Source organism: Rhagoletis zephyria, unplaced genomic scaffold, assembly GCF_001687245.7.
Source record: "Rhagoletis zephyria isolate East Lansing unplaced genomic scaffold, Rhagoletis_zephyria_1.1 Rzeph_scaffold_03547, whole genome shotgun sequence".
NCBI classification, from domain to species: domain Eukaryota; kingdom Metazoa; phylum Arthropoda; class Insecta; order Diptera; family Tephritidae; genus Rhagoletis; species Rhagoletis zephyria.
In genome coordinates this window covers 42,392-61,577 of record NW_016160630.1, presented here as the reverse complement: position 1 = coordinate 61,577, position 19,186 = coordinate 42,392, and the positions used below count along the sequence as shown (strand labels likewise).

Sequence of the window (19,186 nt, the reverse complement as noted above, 5' to 3'; positions counted from 1 at the left end):
TTAGATCCACATCAAAGACTGAAGCAAGACTCCGCTTCATTTACCTCATTTTTAGACCATTTTATACTTAGGCTTTCTGACAAGACCCAAACACGACAGTACACATTTTTAAAGCTTGTTACGACAGTAATTTTACTTGTTTGGAATTTATCTTAATTTTTGATCATGTCCGTACAAGTGTTTCTTAATTGATTTTCACCTTTGCAGCATTTCTAAGAACGATATTTTTACATGTATCGAACATACATATGTATGTATGTAATGATGTGGAAAACCACACCTTAATGTGCACTTGACACTGATCTTTCACTCATTTGCTGTTGGCATTGATATACATAGATAAATATGCACACATATACATATGTATGTATGTACATTAGGACGGGTCAATTTGTATGGGAAATATTTTCGACTATGCGNTTGTCCTTACTTGGTGTAGTCCTTTATTTTTGCTTGGCCTGCTCTATTATTAGATCCACATCAAAGACTGAAGCAAGACTCCGCTTCATTTACCTCATGTTTAGACCATTTTATACTTGGGCTTTCTGACAAGACCCAAACACGACAGTACACATTTTTAAAGCTTGTTACTACAGTAATTTTACTTGTTTGGACTTTATCTTAATTTTTGATCATGTCCGTACAAGTGTTTCTTAATTGATTTTCACCTTTGTAGCATTTCTAAGAACGATATTTTTACATGTATCGTACATACATATGTATGTAATAATGTGGAAAACCACACCTTAATGTGCACTTGACACTGATCTTTCACTCATTTGCTGTTGGCATTGATATACATAGATAAACATGCACACATATACATATGTATGTATGCACATTAGGACGAGTCAATTTGTATGGGAAATATTTTCGACTATGCGCCCAGTGTTGCCAGAATATTTTTGTACCCCATCCCCATATCGGGCCGCAGTTATCCCCAAAAAATCCCCATTTTTCTTCTAAATCCCCATTTAAATCCCCTTTAGTAAAGGAATAAAAAAGCAGGTATTCACATTTGTGTTAGATCATTTTAATCCAGTTTTAATTTTAACACAGTTTTCATTATATTACAGTTTTGAATACTTTTCTCTACACATTTTTACAAATTTATATATGTATATGTACATACGTACATATGTGCATATATGCCTGAGGTCATTTGGTTATACGTACAACTATGGTGAGAGATTTAGCACCAAAATTCAAAGCTATATGTTTTTACAACATATGTTTATTTATTTATTTTTGCTAATTTTCTTTTAAAATATAATTCAATCTATAACAGAAACAGCATAAATAAAAGTTTAAAATCAGAAAGTAATCAAACTTTTTTAGTGTTATAAAGTACAAGTCTCAAATAGCTAAACAATACCATTTATTTTTTTAGAATTTCTTTCGCGGAGGTTGTTGCGAAAATTGTTTGTTCAGTGAAAGCCAACCAAAGCAGACATCTGCGCCGAATAATGCTTTGACGACGTTAGGAAAAGCTTACAAACATATCGCGCAAAAAGTATGTACTAATAAAATCTTTATTCGAGAAATTTTTATGGGCAGCCAGAAAAATATATATTTTAATTTCAATATCAAAGTTTTAAACCAAACAAAAATCCCCATAAAATCCCCACATCCCCAAACGAAAAAATCTATCCCCAAATGGTTTCATAAATCCCCAAAATGGGGCAAAATCCCCATATCTGGCAACTCTGTATGCGCGTATAGCACAGAAGGATTCTATGTGTAATTCTTAGAAAATTTTCCGAAGAAGCCTTGGGTCTATAACAGGGTTGAGCAAATTGCACAAAATCGAACTTTTCACTACCACTAGGGCTTGGTACATTTCAAATTTCACTACCACTACACGGAGAATGGTAATGAAATGCTCAGTGCATTAAAAATTTAGTGCAGCGTGCCCAACCCTAGTCTAAAATTTATTGCAGTTGCCTAATTGCGAAAATAGGTTTCCTAGCATTTTGCTGTCGCGTCGTAAAGAAGTACTTAAATTTTGTATAAAAACAAGGGTTTTTTTTTGGTATGAGGAATTCTTTTCTGCACTTATCTTTTTCTTAAAACTTCCACCAAAGGACGCAGCAGTGAACATTTTCACATTTTCTTCGAAACTTCTTTTCGCATTTTGGCAAACTTAAAATTGGTTTTAGATCCATAGTTTCTTCAGAAAATTTGCTTAGAATTACACGTTGAATCTTCCTATCCTATACGCGTATCATCAAAAATAATTGACTCGGCCTAATGTACATTAAGAAAGTGTTTATGAATGAAGTATACCCAGGCGTTTTTTACATTGAACATAACTTTGTACTAGTGTCCCACCGAGTGTTCGGGTTCGGATTGGGTTACCGAAAAATTCGTCCAAAACTGGCCTAGTATTTAAAAACGAACAGTTTTAAAAAAGTTACAAATTACACAATTTTTATTTTTTTTATTTGATTGGGTCTGTTGCGTTTCTTTTAATTTTATTGCGTTGTTTTATTTTAATGGCAACTTTCTTATTTCTTGTCGTGTTAGTTTTATTTCCTGCCATACATATACAAACATATTTACAGTATTTCAAAATTGACTTTGGTATGTATTTGGCAAATCACGAATTGCAAAGGAGTTAATTTAAAATTAACATGGCTTCACTGTTTGTTCCAACTAGGTAGAGTTTCAATCGGTCATATGTCGGCGAACATTGCATCATAGTTCGCCGTTACGATATTACACATGGGCGCGGGATACCGGGAGCAGAGGGACCCACAGTACTAGTTTCAACATGGCGGCCAGGACGGGCAGTATCGGGAAGGTCTTTAAAAATTTGCGGGCGGGACGAGACAAAAATCTTTTCCCGTTAATACCAGTAGCTTCAGATAATTTATGGTGATTTCGATTCTTCCAAAAAAAAATTACGCCTTTTAATTGCCTCTTTGTCTTTTCGTGTTCGATTCTAAAATAAATGCAATGCAAAAAAATAAATATTAAATACTTTCCTGTATTTATTAAAATAATGTGATTACACACTTGCAAGCTTAAAAAAAAAACAGAGCTCGTAAAGCCATCAAAGTACTGTCTCACTCTGAGGAGTTATAATTTTTAAGGGCACTCCGAGCGGTAGCGTTATTTACATTCTCTTCACCATAAACTCCTCACATGTTCGGCTCACTCACGAATTTGCATACGGCATATTTGTAAAATAGNTAAGGGCACTCCGAGCGGTAGCGTTATTTACATTCTCTTCACCATAAACTGCTCACATGTTCGGCTCACTCACGAATTTGCATTCGGCGTATTTGTAAAATAGTTTTTTTTTTATGCTAATGGCATCATTTTTATTATCGCTCCGAGTTTTAAAGTGATGCGAAAAATATTTATCACTCACATTTTTAAAACACAAAACTTGAAACAACAAACCCGACAAGCTTTTTCGCCAAACTTTAAATTCAGAAACTGACAATAGAGAAAAGATCGAATCTAGAAAAATCGATGACAAACAACTAATCAAGCAAGAAGCATAAAAAGTGTTCCACCTTCTTATCCTCTTCAAGGCAGGATGGGTAAATGGAGTAGTCATTTACGCCTATCACAGTCAGATGTTTGTGCCACGTTAAGTGAACAGTCAACAGTCCAACAAGTTGTATGTGGTCCCGTCTATCAATGACAGCAAAAAATAGACCTTCTGAGATCGCCCACCTGTATCCCTTCGATGCCTCCCAGTCATTGCTGAGCGAAGTATTCATCCAGTTTCTGATGGCGGCTTGGATGGCCAAGGTGGGGAGTGCTATAGCTGTTTGCAGGTTTGCAGGTAGTAGGTGCTCCCGAGTGACATTGTGCGCAGAGTAAAGTACGCTCCTTATGTTTACCAATATGGTTTAATAGAGACTGAACCAGCCTGAAAGTACTTAGAGGGCTGACCAATGCCTTAAGTGCAGCTTGGTTGTCCTTGCAGACACCGTAACACGTAGTCCATGGCTCTGAGGATTGCAAATACCTCAGCCTGGAAGACGGAAGCATATGCGCGAAGAGAAAAGTGAAACTTATTACCATTAACTTCGAAAAAGACCCCCGATCCTGACGCAGAGTCAGTTTTGTAACCATCAGTGACGATTCGACGATGTGTGAGTCCTGGCTCAGTGCTGGAAGTAAACCAGCTTTCAGCCTCAGGGAACTCATTATAGAATTTCTTCAATAAAGGTAATGGTGGCGTAATATCCTGTGGCATTGAATATACTCTTTTTAGTCTGCAGGTGGCTTTTAAAGCGTCTACTCGTGTGAAAACACAAAATGACGGTAAGTGCAGAAGTGCGTCAAGAGCACTATACAACACTCAAAACACTTTAAGTTAAATATAGAGGCTACCCAGCAACCATAAGATTAATTTTCGTGGACCCTCACTTACAACTCGTGCTTCCCCATATTTTTCGCACGCCAACGTAGACCCCCGTCGAGTCCTCTGGGGGTCCACCTGGTCCACTTTGGGAATCACTGAGCTAGACAGAGACAAGAAGGCAAAAACATGCTCTTTTAGAGGGTTAAGTGTAACCTGTAACACATTTTGCAACGGGAAAGGGCAACATTTTTTGAAAGAAACGAAATCACCATTAGAAATTCCTTGAAAATATTGCATATATGTGGCATTCTTATTCATATCGAACACCAAATTTGGTGTCCCACTTTCGATTCCCTTACAATTTTTGTTTGTGTTTTATACATGAAATAATCTAACACGTATTCGAGGAATTTTTTATTTTTTTTTTCGGAGATATGATCTGTCCAAGTTTGGATTTTTTCGTCATTCTCATCGTGATGCTCATCGCAGAGACTTCATCTTAACGTCGTAATATTTTTAGGTGAGATTTTGGCAAAGGGGGCGTGACACCTCCTATACAAACTGATTCTCATATCGCTTATATCTGGAACCGCTTACGCTAATCTCCTGAAATTTTACACGGCTACATATGTTATCAATGACCTACTTATGTTGAAAATTGGCAGTTATTGGAAAAGATGGAACAGTTTGTCTTCCGATAGGTGGCGCAGGGGAGCTATCCAAAAAAATCCTACTTATGGTGAGGTTCGCTTCATATTTAGAATACATATTAGTACCATAAAATTTGGTGTAACCTGGTAGTCCAATCGTGTGATGGTGGTAAAATATTGGGGTTTGTCCCATTCTTGAGAAAAAATTTTGTGAAGTGGCCTTTAGGGAAGGATATATGTATGTATGTATGTATATAATATGGTTTTAAACTTTAGAGGTACTTACTTAACCTGTACCGATTCTAAAAAAAAAGCCTATGTACAGTCCGAATTTGTAAATATTTAGGGCCGTTTCTCAATGGAAGGACAAATGCGATAAAATAAACACCATGTCGGATAGCCAGGCAGCGTTAAGAGCACTTGACTCTTGTAAAACGGTGCCAAAGGTAGTAGACAGTTGCAAAAAGGTATTGATCAGACCAGGAGCCAGTAACAGAGTAACCCTATGGTGGGTACCTGGTCATGAGGGATTCGATGGCAACGAAAAGGCAGGCACTCTAGAGAAAATCGGTGCCCAACGGAGCCTAATCGGCCCTCAGCCTTTCTTTGGTCCATCCAAAGGACACACCGCAGAGCTCCTAAGGGAATGGGAGGACTTTCAAGTTACAACCCAATAGTGCTCGACAAAGGGTAATAGGCAGTCCAATAGATGCATTACTCCCTCTCGAGGAATCTCTGAACGGCTGCTAAATCTTAGCAGAGAGGGTTTAAGAACACTCACCGGATACCTGACAGGGCACTGCAGCCTGAGGTAGCATCTGCACAAGATGGGACTCTCTGAGGAGACGAACTGCAGGTTTTGAAACCTCGGACACCTATGACACCCTCTAAAGTGCTAAATTTCATTAACAGCCTAAGGTTGGAGTAACTTGATAAGGGTTAGCACAATAGATCTAGCTAGGTCGCAGCGCTATATATGACCTAATGCTAATAACTATATGTCGAAATTTTCATTTTGAGTGCTTTTCCATGCACAACAGCGACTGTGGAGCAATCGTTTAGTACACTTCGTAGAGCAAAAATCTGGCTCAGAAGCACTACAGGAGAAGAGGGGAAAACTCGTTACTGAAAACCGCGAGATTATTCAGGAGGAAATAATCGAAAAGTGTGCTGAAAATCGGAGACGTTTGTTATTAGCGTAAAAATTATAAAATAAAAAAATATATCAAAAAAATGTACAAGAATATTTTGTTTTGCCCCCCTCCGCCCTTATATCAAATCCTGGCTACGCCCTTGTTTGGGGGCAAACAATAAATTTGATATAAATCCCAGTACATATCCGCAGTACAGTTACCGTGTACAATGTGTGAAATAAAACCTTATAAAAATAAGATCAGATGTATTTCCCCATAGCCATTATTGACTGAAACACACATGAAAAGTTCAAGGTGTACTTCATCGATTATCAGTTAAATCACATTGCATTCCGATACCTAAGCAAATCTGAAGTATGTGCATACAATAGTTGGCAAGTACTGAGACCTTCTGCCTTGCTGACTAAGCTATAAATGTGAAGAAGCTTATTGGAAAATCAGTAGTAACATTGCCCACATTCGCATCGAAAGATTCGAGCAATGGGTCGGTTTAAGAAATATCTACATACATATCTATTGAACAGAAAAAAAAGTAAAAATATTATAACTAATTAAATTATCGCACTTGGTTTCTTCCAATCAGCTTGCAAATTTAGCGCTTCGCAAACAAATCTGCTGTCTTTAATGATCTTTTGTTTATGGATCGCGACAGCTGTGACCTTGAATGAAAGGGTTTGTACTTAGTGTCATTTTATATATGTACATAGTTACAATCAGTGTTGCCAGAATTTTCTCAGCGATCCAAATAAATGGACAAAAAAAAAAGAACTATAAAAAGCCAAATGAAAAAATTTCAAAGCTAAAACGGCTAAAAGTGTAAAGACAACTATTCAAATGTTTTATTTGTAATGCTTATTTGTAAAATAGGTACATATTTCTTACTATAAGACTATTTGCATGATTTTTTGATTAAAAAGCAGATACTGGACAATTGCTCAATTGTGAACAGTTCTGGGTGGAGGCTGCTCTTCCGAGAAACTGCTTGAGCCGATAATTTATAACTTTATACCTTTCCATATTTCGACAGTTTTGCAAATATTCAACTATAATCGATTATTTGTCCCCTCAAACTGAGTTAAGGGCGTTTATCGCTTTTTACAATTTTATGAAGAGTAATTGAGCCGTGTTTATTCGTACAATATTTTTTGTTTGGATTTTTCTAAATTTGGTAAAAAGCTAGAAAGAGCTAAAAGATTTACCGAAAAAGCTAAAAAAAAGCTAGCAGCCAAATTGGAATTTTTCTAGCTGGAAAATAGTTAAAATGGCAACACTGCTTACAACAAAAGAAAAACATGCCTGTCTGGTTAATGTTGAATTGATCGAATATGTAATTTCTTGAACAGCCTGGCTCTGGTAGTTATTACTTTTACTAATTCAACTCATTACTGTTAACATTTTTATGAGTATCCAACTTAATAAATATTTTCTGTTAATTCATATACATATACGCATTACAAACATACAGCTTGAACAAACCTTCCGCCACCCCGATTGCCCACTTGCCGACGATCCTATGCACCCAATACACTTGCCTTACCCCAGCGATTGCCACAAGTATTACACTTGCAAAAATGGGTATGCCTACGCAATGCTGTGTCAGAACGAGCTACAATGGAGTGTGACAACCTATCGCTGTGATTTTCCTTCCGTCGCGAAATGTAATAACACTCATCCCAATCCAATTGATACAACCTATGGTGGCGCATTTCCCGCATCGGAAGGCGTTATATTCAAGACAGATGCCAAGGATTGCAACAGGTTTTACAGTTGTATGCCGATGCGTTGCCCTCGCTCCCAGCATTGGAATGGAATGTTAAATCGCTGTGATTCACCACAAAATACCATTTGCGATGCTTCTGCACAAATGTGGACGCAACCACCATTCATAGATAATTCAATACCGACCGCTGCAACACCTCCAGCATATGCTAACGGTGAACTATTGCCCGCCTCAATCGCGCCAGCTTACGAAGACGAGCCCGCGCGCTTATTGACCTTATGTAGTACACCCGGCGTTGATTATGTACGTCACCCGTATGACTGTCATAAATTCATCCAATGCGATGGCTTTGCTACGGTGCATACCTGCGCGAATAATCTTTACTGGAACTCGGAAGTAATGGCATGCGATCGGTATTGCAAATAATAATAATATTGTACTTATGTATGTGGTTATGTGCATTTCTATTTTATCATAAATATATGTATATTTTATTGTATAAATCTTCAATGAAAATTGTTTTACTTATAAACTTATATATTTTACCCGAATTTATATTAAAGGAATTGCAAATATTTATACAAACTTAGAAGATACACACACAATACTTTAAAGGAAAATTAAAAAAAAAAAACCAAAAAAATTTTGAAACAAAAACAAGCTTTTATTAGAAAAGTTCTAAGTACGCAGATTTATAGCCCATTATTTTCTGGCTTTAAAAATGAAAGCTTCCAATGGCGAAGAATTCGCTTGATTTTTGATAATTTTTTGTTTTTGCTGACAGGCATTTTCTTCCATACAAAGTAGTGTCGAAATTTATTTTTATTTTTATATGGAAGAAAATAATAATAGCACCATCCGAAAAAATTTGGAATTAAAGCTTTTATATTAATTTTGTCATTTGCGTTTGCAAACAAAATTTAAATTGTATGTGTAGAGATACCAATTGCATCACGTTATACATATATCGAAATTGGCTGGAGTACTGGAGGCACTAAGTAATAAAACTCACCCGAAGACAGCGACGCTCTTATTTTTTTATTTGCAAAATGTTGTATTGTTGATAGAAAGATTGCTAAACAAGTTTCTTATCAAAAAAGAAGCTTTATTTTCGGTATACCGCCAGTGATCGGACTGAAAAAAAATTCTGTGTGGTAGAATCTGGAAAAAAGTGGTAGATTTAAAAAAAAATGTGGTAGATCTCAGGTTTTGTATCAAACTTTGTACAAAGATTAAAAAAATTCTGCAAGGTTTCACTTAAATTGCAAACATTTTAATTAGAATCAAAAAAAAAATATTTTAGTATAATAAAGTGCAAGATTGAAACTGCGTTGAGTTTTGGCAATTTTTTTCCTTGACAGTGTAAAGCCGATTTTGACAATTCTCAAGTAAAAGTAAACAACGCCTTACAAACTTTAGATAAACTGAAATTTGCTAATACTTTCAGAAAAATCGCCGTGTTTTAACATTCTCGCTATTAATTCTTTTTATAAATCATATATTTTGCAATTTAACACAATATAACCACATTTCCTGTCGAAAAATTTATTGTTGAGAAAATTTACTATTTTATAATTTATTTTATCCTCCCATTCGGCTTTGTTTACTTTTACTTGAGGAATTTCACCGCCACTGGGAATGCGGAATCTTGTATTATATAATTCTTGTAACCATATAGTGTTTAATGTTGGACAATTTTTGCTCTTAAAATTAAGAAAATTATGTCGAGCAAAAATAAAACTACTCAAAAACGCGAATATGTAGTAAATTTCAGACCTTGTGTGGTAGATGTGGTAGATGCTCCAAAAAGTGGCAGATCTACTACAATGAAGTAGGAGTCCGATCACTGTATACCGCCTGAAAATATGCTTGTTATTCGAATAACAAGCTCAAAAACAAGAAAACAAAAAAATACAAAACAAAAATACTGGCCATCAAACAATTTGCGTTACTGATAGCCGACATGTATACATATTTAGGGCTTTAGTGGTAAAAGCAAACTCAATAGAAGAATAAGGGCCGATTTCATAATAAAATCAAAGATTATTTTAAAGTTTAAAGGATGCTTTATTTTGCTGATCGATCTTATAAAGCCACTTTAAAGATAAAGATGCCCATAAGAGGTGCTTTGGTTAAATACCCAAAAGGGAAATTTAAATGGCATAAAGCTCCCTTTTGTAAGAAAGAAGTATGTCATTTTAGTAGTTATAATTACATATTTATGACAATCAGCTGATGCGATTTTGCCGAGATCAGCATAGCCAACTTTGTTATTTCCATTTAAATGAACCTTTTGTTATTATTCAATTGCCATTGCATTATGAAAACACTTCTTGTTTAAAGTACATTTAAATGACACATAAAGTAAAAGGAAACTTGTGCAAAAGGAGCTTTAAGTGTTTCATTACGAAATTGGCCCTAACAATGGTATCAAAATAATAAGCTCGATGTTCATTTTCAAAAGGTAAACATCTATAGAAAACATTTTTTGCCATTTGAAGTGTTTCGAACAGCTTTAACCGGCGTAAACCCAGATTTTGAAAATTTGGCCAAAGGGATCTTTTGAATTTTCTTTAATATCTATCTTACGTACATTCGAATAATAATAAAATTAATGTTTTTCATTTCTAATAATAGATTTCTTTAAAAATAAAATTTCTGTTTTTGTTGTTTTTTTGTGGCTCTTTGTAGAATTTAGAGTTTATATGTGGGTCTTTTCGACCTCGGCTTTGCCCATCCCTGCAATAGACCTCAGTACATACTTCTTACAAGTAACTTGGAAATTTCTTTTAAATTTTCTTATGAAGCATTTCTGCATGCAACGCGGTACCATACATGCTTACATATACTATTTTTCATCTTTTCGCACGGTAGATAAATGTAGGGAATCGCTAACAGCTGCGGTCGCGAATAGATCTCTACCGATAGATTATGTATTAACATTTTGTGATTGCTTTGAATTTTTCCGTACCTTTTTGTGTATGTGTACATATGTTTTTACAGTGCAGTGGCGATAACGCGAACTAATTAAAACCCAGAGACCGAAAATAACTGGTCCACATTAAACACATTGCAACTTTTTCTATCATTAACTATTTATTTAAATATTTAAATAAAGGCCAACCGTAGTTATTTATGCCAATTTTTTTTTTTTGTTGAAAAGGTGAGTTAGTAAATTTAATTATGCTGCAGAGAAATTATATGATGAAATTGCAACGAAGTAAAATAAACTATAAAGAATAATAAGTACAACTATTTTTATTCATTCAAATAATATTGATTTCACGCAGTTCCAATAAAATTGTATACACTCAGAAAAATACACATGTACATGTATGTTTAGATTGGGTACCACAGATAAAGGTATAATGAAGCCTAAAAGCTTTACAACGAAATTGATGTGATACGCGATCAATGTACAGCGGTTGCGCGGGCAAAGCCATGTTGCTTGTTTAAAAAGAGGGTGCAAATTTCTTTGAAAGATGGAAAATATGCATAATATGAAATACATGTATGTAATCATGCATAACAACCATCAGCGTCCTCATTCAGTTCACGATTTATCCACATACATATGTATGTACATATAATGTCCATTTTTAAAATACATACTTATGTGCCCATATTCACGTGGCCACTCTGAATGACAAGTTTTTATTTGTATAAAACGATATTTTCATTTCCCAATACCAGGCGCTCATACATGTCAAGTATCAAGCATGATTCACTTCAAAATTTTTGACATAAACCGTGTCTGTGACAAACACGCAAGTTAGCCACTGCTGTGATATAGAAATTGGGGATTTTCGCTTGTTATTTTAGATATTTTTTAACAGAACATGTAAGGATTTATATGTTTCATAACTGATCACTTCATTTTTAATACATCCGTACGTATTTAATACATACATTTTTGCCACCGCTAATCACATGAATAAAAATCATAAAAATGAAAATATAATGGCAATATTTCTTGCTTAAAATGTTTTAGATCCATCGCACACCACGGACTTTATCGGCCGCCGATTTAGTTGGGCTCGCTAGTCTTTCCATTGCACCACAACTAATTGGTCGGAGCGATTAAGCTGGTGTAGGTACTGTGCGCACCTCCATACATCTTCATGTAAATATTTCAAGCGAGCCCTACTGTTTAAATAGGCCGGCCGATAAAGTCTGTGGTGTGCGGTGGCTCCTATAGCTGCATCCTTACATCGATTCTGTGTGTTGCAATATCCACGGAGGCAGCAGTCAATTTTATTTGTTCTATTTTTCCAAAGTCAAATGCTGGATTTTTTTTGAAAAAGTTGGTACAACAAAAAATACGAAACACGTACAAAATTGTTTGCATAAATTTTTAAATTTCCAAAATTCTGCTTTGTAAAGTTTAAATGCTTCTACAAAAAAAAAAAAATAATTAAAAAGTTCTCCAAACAAATTTATGCGTCTAGAAAGCCTGCTACTTCATATATATGAGCGCCTGATATTGGGAAATAAAAATATCGCTTTGTACAAATAAAAAATTAGTTCGTTACATAAAAATGACCGCAAGTTTCCTTTACCGATATGCAGTTGGCTTTTAAAAGCATGGACTGAATATCTAAAGCTGTTACGTACTTTTGGTCATAGGTAATGCTTTACCAATTTGTAGCAGTGGTGGAAAGGCAAAAGCAACGACTATTTTCTACTATAAAGATTTTCTTTTAGTGTCGGAGCATTTTTTTTTCAGTGTACTATTGAATGATCACAAGTGTTTGCATTCAACCAAAATTTACAATCACGATGATTGTGAGTGCTTCTGTTACATTCACATTCTATACTGAATGGAACTCTACCATTCAATAACACATTACGTTTGTTTTTGTTTCAAAATAATTTAAGCCACTCAGGAATGAGGTTTTTTTTTATACAACCAATCAAAATTTTGAGTGAATGCAGGTCTTACTGATTCAATCATTTTACAGCTCTGCTACTTGAATACCGTTGCATTTAAAACAAAAAACTAAAACAAAAGGTCAATTCGAAACATAAAATAACATCAAATCAAATAAAAGTCAAACCAAATCCTCCAAACGAAATATTGTTTTGAAATTATTCAGTAGAGACGAAAAAAGGATGTAGTTTCGCATTATCTGTCATTTTGCATCAAAAACTAAATTTTTGGAAAAAAGTGGACTTGGCACCTTTTAACCTTTAGGTAACGACATCTATTCTTTATATAGACAAATTGACTAAATTTTTGTCCACGTTACAGAGTAGTCAATGTTAAAACAAAGGGTGTTCATGATAAGCGGTGTTCACATAATTGCGAGAACACTGCACTTATGTATGTATGTATATTTACTTATATGTACATATGTACTTATATTTGTATGTATGTATAGTTAAATTCGCGTTTGCGCTATAATTGCGTTTATAATTTCTTTTCTACACACAACTCCTGTTGTGGCAAATTCATTCCCTAAGAGATAGTGCGATATGCTATCTGTAGCGTAAAATACAGCTCACCTCATCTACATTAGAATACATACATATTTAAGTTTTTATGTATGCAGCCGCTATGGCTGAGTGGTTTGAGGTGCGGACTACCACTCTGTAGGACCTGTGCTCGATACCTGACCCAAACAAAGCTTCTCATAAAACCATTTGCCGACGTTCGGAGGCAGCGTAAAATTGTAGGTCCCTCCATTTGTGTTATGACTTCAGGACGCACACCACAAATTGGGTGAGAAGCTGGGCCAAAGACTTGGCAAAAGTGTAAGCGCCAAAATACTATTATTATCTATACACGTACATTAGAGTGGTCCAAAAAGAATTAAAGTCAGAATTTTAATTCGCTCACCCTCTAGGTAAGTTTTATATCGAAAAAATACCCATTTTTTTAAATTTGAAATCATAAAATATTTAGATGGTGCTCAAAGCACTCAAAGTTTCCCATGTGCTTTATATGAAAAAAACAACGGTTTGTAGAAACGGTATAGAATTCTCGAAAATCAATATATTTCCATCAGAAAACTTTATTTCTCTTCAGGAGACTGCCAAAAATAATATCCAATTGTTTATTTATCCATTTTTTAATACTAAAGATTTTTAATTGATCCCCCATTGCATTTTATGGGGTTTTTGGCGGACCTATGAAATATAGTTACTATGAAAAAATTTTTAAATAAACAATTTGTTATTATTATTGGGCATCTCCTGAAGATAAGCAGAGTTTACCGATCGAAAAATATTGATTTTATCGTGTTCTATACCCTTTCTACGAAAAGTTGTTTTTCCCCATATAAAATATGTACATGGAAAACTTCGAGCGCTTTGCGAGACCTCTAAATATTTTTTGATTTCAAAATAAAAAAAATATGGCTACAATTTTTTGGTATGGAACAAGCTTACGGGGAAGAGCATTAATATTCCGACTTTACTTGTTTTTTTTTTGTACCACCCTAATGTACATACATATGCATATACAAACACTTATACTACGAACTAATATCGAAATATTAATAAGCGATTCCATAGTGCTCCAGCAATTAGGCAGCATTTCCAACTCAATCTTAGATGAAATTACATACGTATTTGCAAAAGATATGTTTTGTTTGTAAGCATTTATAAGCAAAACAGTTTATAAATAACGAAAACGCTGTAAGGTAGCTCAATTCGTTGTTTCCATTTGAATATTCTCGCCACAATTTTGCGCACTTAGGAAAGTAACTACTGATATCATCCGGAAAACTTACTTTCGGGGGAAAAAAGATGAAGTGTTCCTATATAATTATAGTATCTCTTGCCCTCGTACAAAGCTACAGCCTGGGAAAGAGCCCCGATGTAGGTATTGATTATATATGTATATGTACACACATACATATATGCACGTAAATATATTATTTTTCTACCATTGCAGCAACAGACAGGCGCATATAGCTTCCCTGCAATTTGTCGTAATCAAAATGGCGTTCTTATACCCATGCCGGGCTCCTGCGCAGGTTTTTTCATTTGTGTCGATGGCCATGCCATAGCTAGCTCATGTGGCGGATTCTATCGCTTTAATGCCCGCACCGGACTTTGCGATCATCCGCTGAAAGTCGGCTGTTCCAGCAACAATCCACCAATCGAAAATGCAATATCTGCAACAACATCAGCAATAACTAAGTTGGTTGCTCGTCCATCATTGCCGAAACCGAAAAGTCCCAATGAAGTAATCGCCGATCTGAGTGCTGGTGCAATCTGCAATAACCTGCCAACCGGTATACTGCTGCCTAAATCGAACTCGTGTACGCAATACTATGTGTGTATATATCAGCGACCTTATCGCCGGACTTGCCCTCCAATGTTGCATTTCAATGCAACACGTGGCTTATGTCAGGACCCGACGATGGCCCGTTGCGTCATTCCATTTGATTTAAACAAGCTGGATCGTCAACNCTTATCGCCGGACTTGCCCTCCAATGTTGCATTTCAATGCAACACGTGGCCTATGTCAAGACCCGACGATGGCCCGTTGCGTCATTCCATTTGATTTAAACAAGCTGGATCGTCAAGCAAATGGAAAAACGGAAACGGTGAATGATTTTGAGAAAGGCAAACTGATTAAGGTTGCTATATCGACTGACATCGATGACAGCCACGTAGATAATATTTGCGCTTCGAGTAATAATGGGACTTTGCTCCCCTACCCGGGCGATTGTAGCCGGTTCATTTTCTGTATGCGCAATCAAGTTTTGTCATTATTTTGCCCAGAAGGATACCAGTTCAGTCCACGATACGCACGTTGTGAACGGCCTTCAATTGCAGAATGTGCCGGACTCTCTAGATAATGAAAAAAAACATTTTTCCTTGCATTTATATCAATTGAGAAATAAAATTTAATAATTTCAAAGATTGTTGACGTTAGTTGAAGATATTTTGTTGTTGGGAAAGGTTTTCGCACTTTGACGCTCAAAGAGCTATAATTTGGCCTAACATATTTTATGTACGCTTTGATTTTGATTTGAAAGGCTTTTACTACATTCATGTACATGTTTATTCCACAAAAAGTACATATGTATGTATTTATGTATTACATATGTATGTATGTATACCAATTACCAATTAATGAGTTAACAACCGAAACTTGTGGGCCAATCACAGACCCCTAACTTGACATTAAACATCAATTGAGATGAACAACTGCGTTTCACTTCGCACTCACATTGGCATACAATGTAGTCGGAGCTACACGCATCCGTTTCGCTAGCAAAGGAGGTGCCATCAGGTTGACCCACGCAGCGTCCTCCAGTTTCACAATAAGTTCCAGACGGGCCAGCCGAGGGCCCACTTGGTGGGGCTTGGGGCCATGTACAGTTCACATTATTCGGATAGTCACATTGCCCAGTCGCCGAATTGTATTGCAAATTATTGGAGCAAGTAAATATATTTTCTTTTCCGCCCACGCAAACTACGAATTTCTGGCAATTACCTTCCAGAACGTGAGTATAGCCTTCAGTTGTATTGCAACATGTTGGATCACAGTCGATAGTTCCTCCTGTGGGTGCAGGTATTGTTGGTGTTGGCAAACCCGAGGAAGTAGGCCCATCTGTGGGTGTTGGAGACACTTCTGTGGATGTTGGTGAAGGAGAGTCAGACGTAGGAGTTGGCGACGTATCTGTGGGCGTAGGAGTTGCTCCTGTAGGTGTTGATGTGCCTTCACTAGGCGTGGTAGAGTCTGCCGTAGAAGAGCCTCCTGAAGGCGTGGACGAGCCTCCAGTAGGTGGAGGCGAGTCGCCAGTTGTCGTAGGAATTGGCGAGGCATCTGTAGGTGTAGGAGATGCTGCTGAAGGTGTTGATGGGCCTTCACTAGACGTCGGAAAGTCTGCCGTAGGTGTTGCTCCTGAAGGCGTTGATGAACCTCCAGTAGGAGTAGGAGAGCCGCTAGAAGGCGTAGGAGAGTCCGCCGTAGGAGTTGGCGAGGCATCTGTGGATGTAGGAGATGCTCCTGAAGGTGTGGATGAGCCTGAACTAGGCGTGGGAGAGTCAGCCGTAGGAGTTGGCGTAGAAGACCCGCCTGAAGGCGTTGATGAGCCGCCAGTAGGCGTAGGAGTTGGCGAGGCATCTGTAGGTGTAGGAGATGCTCCTGAAGGTGTGGATGAGCCTGAACTAGGCGTGGGAGAGTCAGCCGTAGGAGTTGGCGTAGAAGACCCGCCTGAAGGCGTTGATGAGCCGCCAGTAGGCGTAGGAGTTGGCGAGGCATCTGTAGGTGTAGGAGATGCTCCTGAAGGTGTGGATGAGCCTGAACTAGGCGTGGGAGAGTCAGCCGTAGGAGTTGGTGCAGGAGACCCTCCTGAAGGTGTTGAAGAGCCTGGACTAGGCGCGGGAGAGTCAGCCGTAGGAGTTGGCGTAGAAGACCCGCCTGAAGGCGTTAATGAGCCGCCAGTAGGCGTAGGAGTTGGCGAGGCATCTGTAGGTGTAGGAGATGCTCCTGAAGGTCTTGTTGAGACTTCACTGGGCGAGGGAGAGTCTGCCGTAGGAGTTGCTCCCGAAGGCGTTGATGAGCCTCCAGTAGGTGTAGGAGAGCCGCCAGTAGGCGTAGAAGAGTCCGCTCCTGAAGGTGTTGATGAGCCTGAACTAGGCGTGGGAGAGTCAGCCGTAGGAGTTGGTGCAGGAGACCCTCCTGAAGGCGTTGAAGAGCCTGCAGTTGATGAAGGAGAATCGCCAGTAGGCGTAGGAGAGTCTGATGTAGGAGTTGGCGAGGCGTGAGTAGGCGTAGGAGAGTCTGTTTCAAGAGGTGGCAAAGCATCAGTAGGTTTAGGAAGACCTCCTGAAGGTGTTGATGAGCCGCCACTAGGTGTGGGAGAGTCCACTGTAGGAGTTGGCGAGGCATCTGTGGATATAGGACATGCTCCTGAAGGCGTTGATAAGCCTTCACTAGGCGTGGGAGAGCCTTCCGTAGGAGTTGGCGTAGAAGCGCCTCCTGAAGGTGTTGATGAGGCATCTGCAGGCGTAGAAGACTCTCCTGAAGGTGTGGCCGAGCTTCCATTAGGTGTAGAAGATTCGGCAGTAGGCGCAGGAGAATCAGCTGGAGGAGTTGGGGAGGCATCAGTAGATGTAGGAGAGCCAACGGTCGGTGTTGGCGAGTCTACTGTAGGCGTATGAGATTCCCCTGTGGGGGTTGGGGAACTAATGGTAGTCGTTTTGCATGGGGTGGCTGTTGGGGTTGCTGATTGTGGTGGAGAACTGGTTGTAGTACTTGGTGTCGATGCTGGCGTTGGTGCTGGTGTTGAACTTGGTATTTCGCAAGGAGGAGTTTCTGTACTGGGACTTTGTGGCGCTGTTGAGATTGTTGCAGTTGAATGGGATGAAGGCGTAGATGTTGGACTTGGCGTTTCACAAGGAGCCTCTGTTATTGGGGAAGTTGGAGCCGAAGGTGATGTTGAAGTTGAAGTATCGCAAGGCACACTAGTTGGGCAACATACACTGCAATCACATTCGCAACTAGGTTTCACAAGAGATCTTTCCATGGCACATCCGGCCCGGGATGGATAGTCGCATACCGCCTCTTCTGCATTAAAATGCAATCCACTTGGACAGCTTTGAACCCGACCAAACCATGTCTTAACACATATTACAAATTTGGAGCATTCCAAAAAATGGGGGTGTCTGCTACCGATTATCGAATTAGTGCACCTTGGTTCGCTCACATAATTCGCCTCCACGCTTAGCACCAAGACTACTAACGTTATAACTGCAATAACAATAATCCAATTAGATCGGCCAATGTAGAACTTTCAAAAATGCTTGGCGACTGAAACAAACCTTTTAGCATTCTGCGATGGTTAAAATATGGTCTGCTACTGGAACTTCCGTTTCCACTAAACAAAACACTATGGTGGCCTCATAGCTAGTCCATTCTATTTATATAGGTCGAAAAACAATGCTTAATTGCAATTAAATCATAATTGTTGTTGATTGCATTCAACTAGGAAATACCGCCTACATGTACTATGTATACTCAAACATACATAAATATGTATGCAAGTGCAACATGTGTGTTTATTGTTAAAGACTACCTTATCGAACCATATCGATTCGGCCACAGCATCTGTGGTAGTTATCAAAATGTTCATCATTGTTTTTGCAATTTTTTGATAAAAATCTTCTTTACTACAGTGGCTCTTCTCATTATTTCGCCTGAAAAAAAGCAGTTTGCAAATACCCATTACGTTTTGAAAAAAAAGTGCAGCTAATGTGGGCTTTTTATAAAATTGTACTTAATTCTGTCAGCAAAAAAAAAACTTAATTTCATTCAGTAGTCTTTATTATTAATATTTTTTATTTAATATCATTTTCATTATCTACGCTTAAGATT

The 19,186-nt window shown here is 37.8% G+C and overlaps 3 protein-coding genes across 3 annotated transcripts; 2 read left to right on the top strand and 1 right to left on the bottom strand.

The window, feature by feature from the left end:
• Nucleotides 1-6,495: 6,495 nt before the first annotated feature.
• LOC108369221 (peritrophin-1-like) lies at nucleotides 6,496-8,417 on the top strand. The gene is made up of 3 exons (XM_017624285.1): nucleotides 6,496-6,612; nucleotides 6,712-6,800; nucleotides 7,594-8,417. Exons 1-3 carry the CDS (start codon nucleotides 6,609-6,611, stop codon nucleotides 8,272-8,274), a joined length of 774 nt encoding a protein of 257 aa, XP_017479774.1. The 5' UTR covers nucleotides 6,496-6,608; the 3' UTR covers nucleotides 8,275-8,417.
• Nucleotides 8,418-15,332: 6,915 nt separating this feature from the next.
• On the top strand, nucleotides 15,333-15,669 carry LOC108369220 (uncharacterized). Its single transcript, XM_017624284.1, has one exon. It carries the CDS (start codon nucleotides 15,336-15,338, stop codon nucleotides 15,657-15,659), a length of 324 nt encoding a protein of 107 aa, XP_017479773.1. The 5' UTR covers nucleotides 15,333-15,335; the 3' UTR covers nucleotides 15,660-15,669.
• Nucleotides 15,670-15,863: 194 nt separating this feature from the next.
• On the bottom strand, nucleotides 15,864-19,003 carry LOC108369218 (cell surface glycoprotein 1-like). The gene is made up of 2 exons (XM_017624282.1): nucleotides 18,634-19,003; nucleotides 15,864-18,562 (listed from the first exon to the last, which is right to left on the bottom strand). Exons 1-2 carry the CDS (start codon nucleotides 18,641-18,643, stop codon nucleotides 15,942-15,944), a joined length of 2,631 nt encoding a protein of 876 aa, XP_017479771.1. The 5' UTR covers nucleotides 18,644-19,003; the 3' UTR covers nucleotides 15,864-15,941.
• Nucleotides 19,004-19,186: the final 183 nt, after the last annotated feature.

Coding starts and splice junctions, on each gene's coding strand:
- LOC108369221 (XM_017624285.1), top strand. Junction 6,801..7,593: donor CTGTGACCTTGAATGAAAGG/GTTTGTACTTAG, acceptor ACAAACATACAG/CTTGAACAAACCTTCCGCCA.
- LOC108369220 (XM_017624284.1), top strand. CDS start 15,336: ATGGCCCGTTGCGTCATTCCATTTGATTTAAACAAGCTGGATCGTCAA.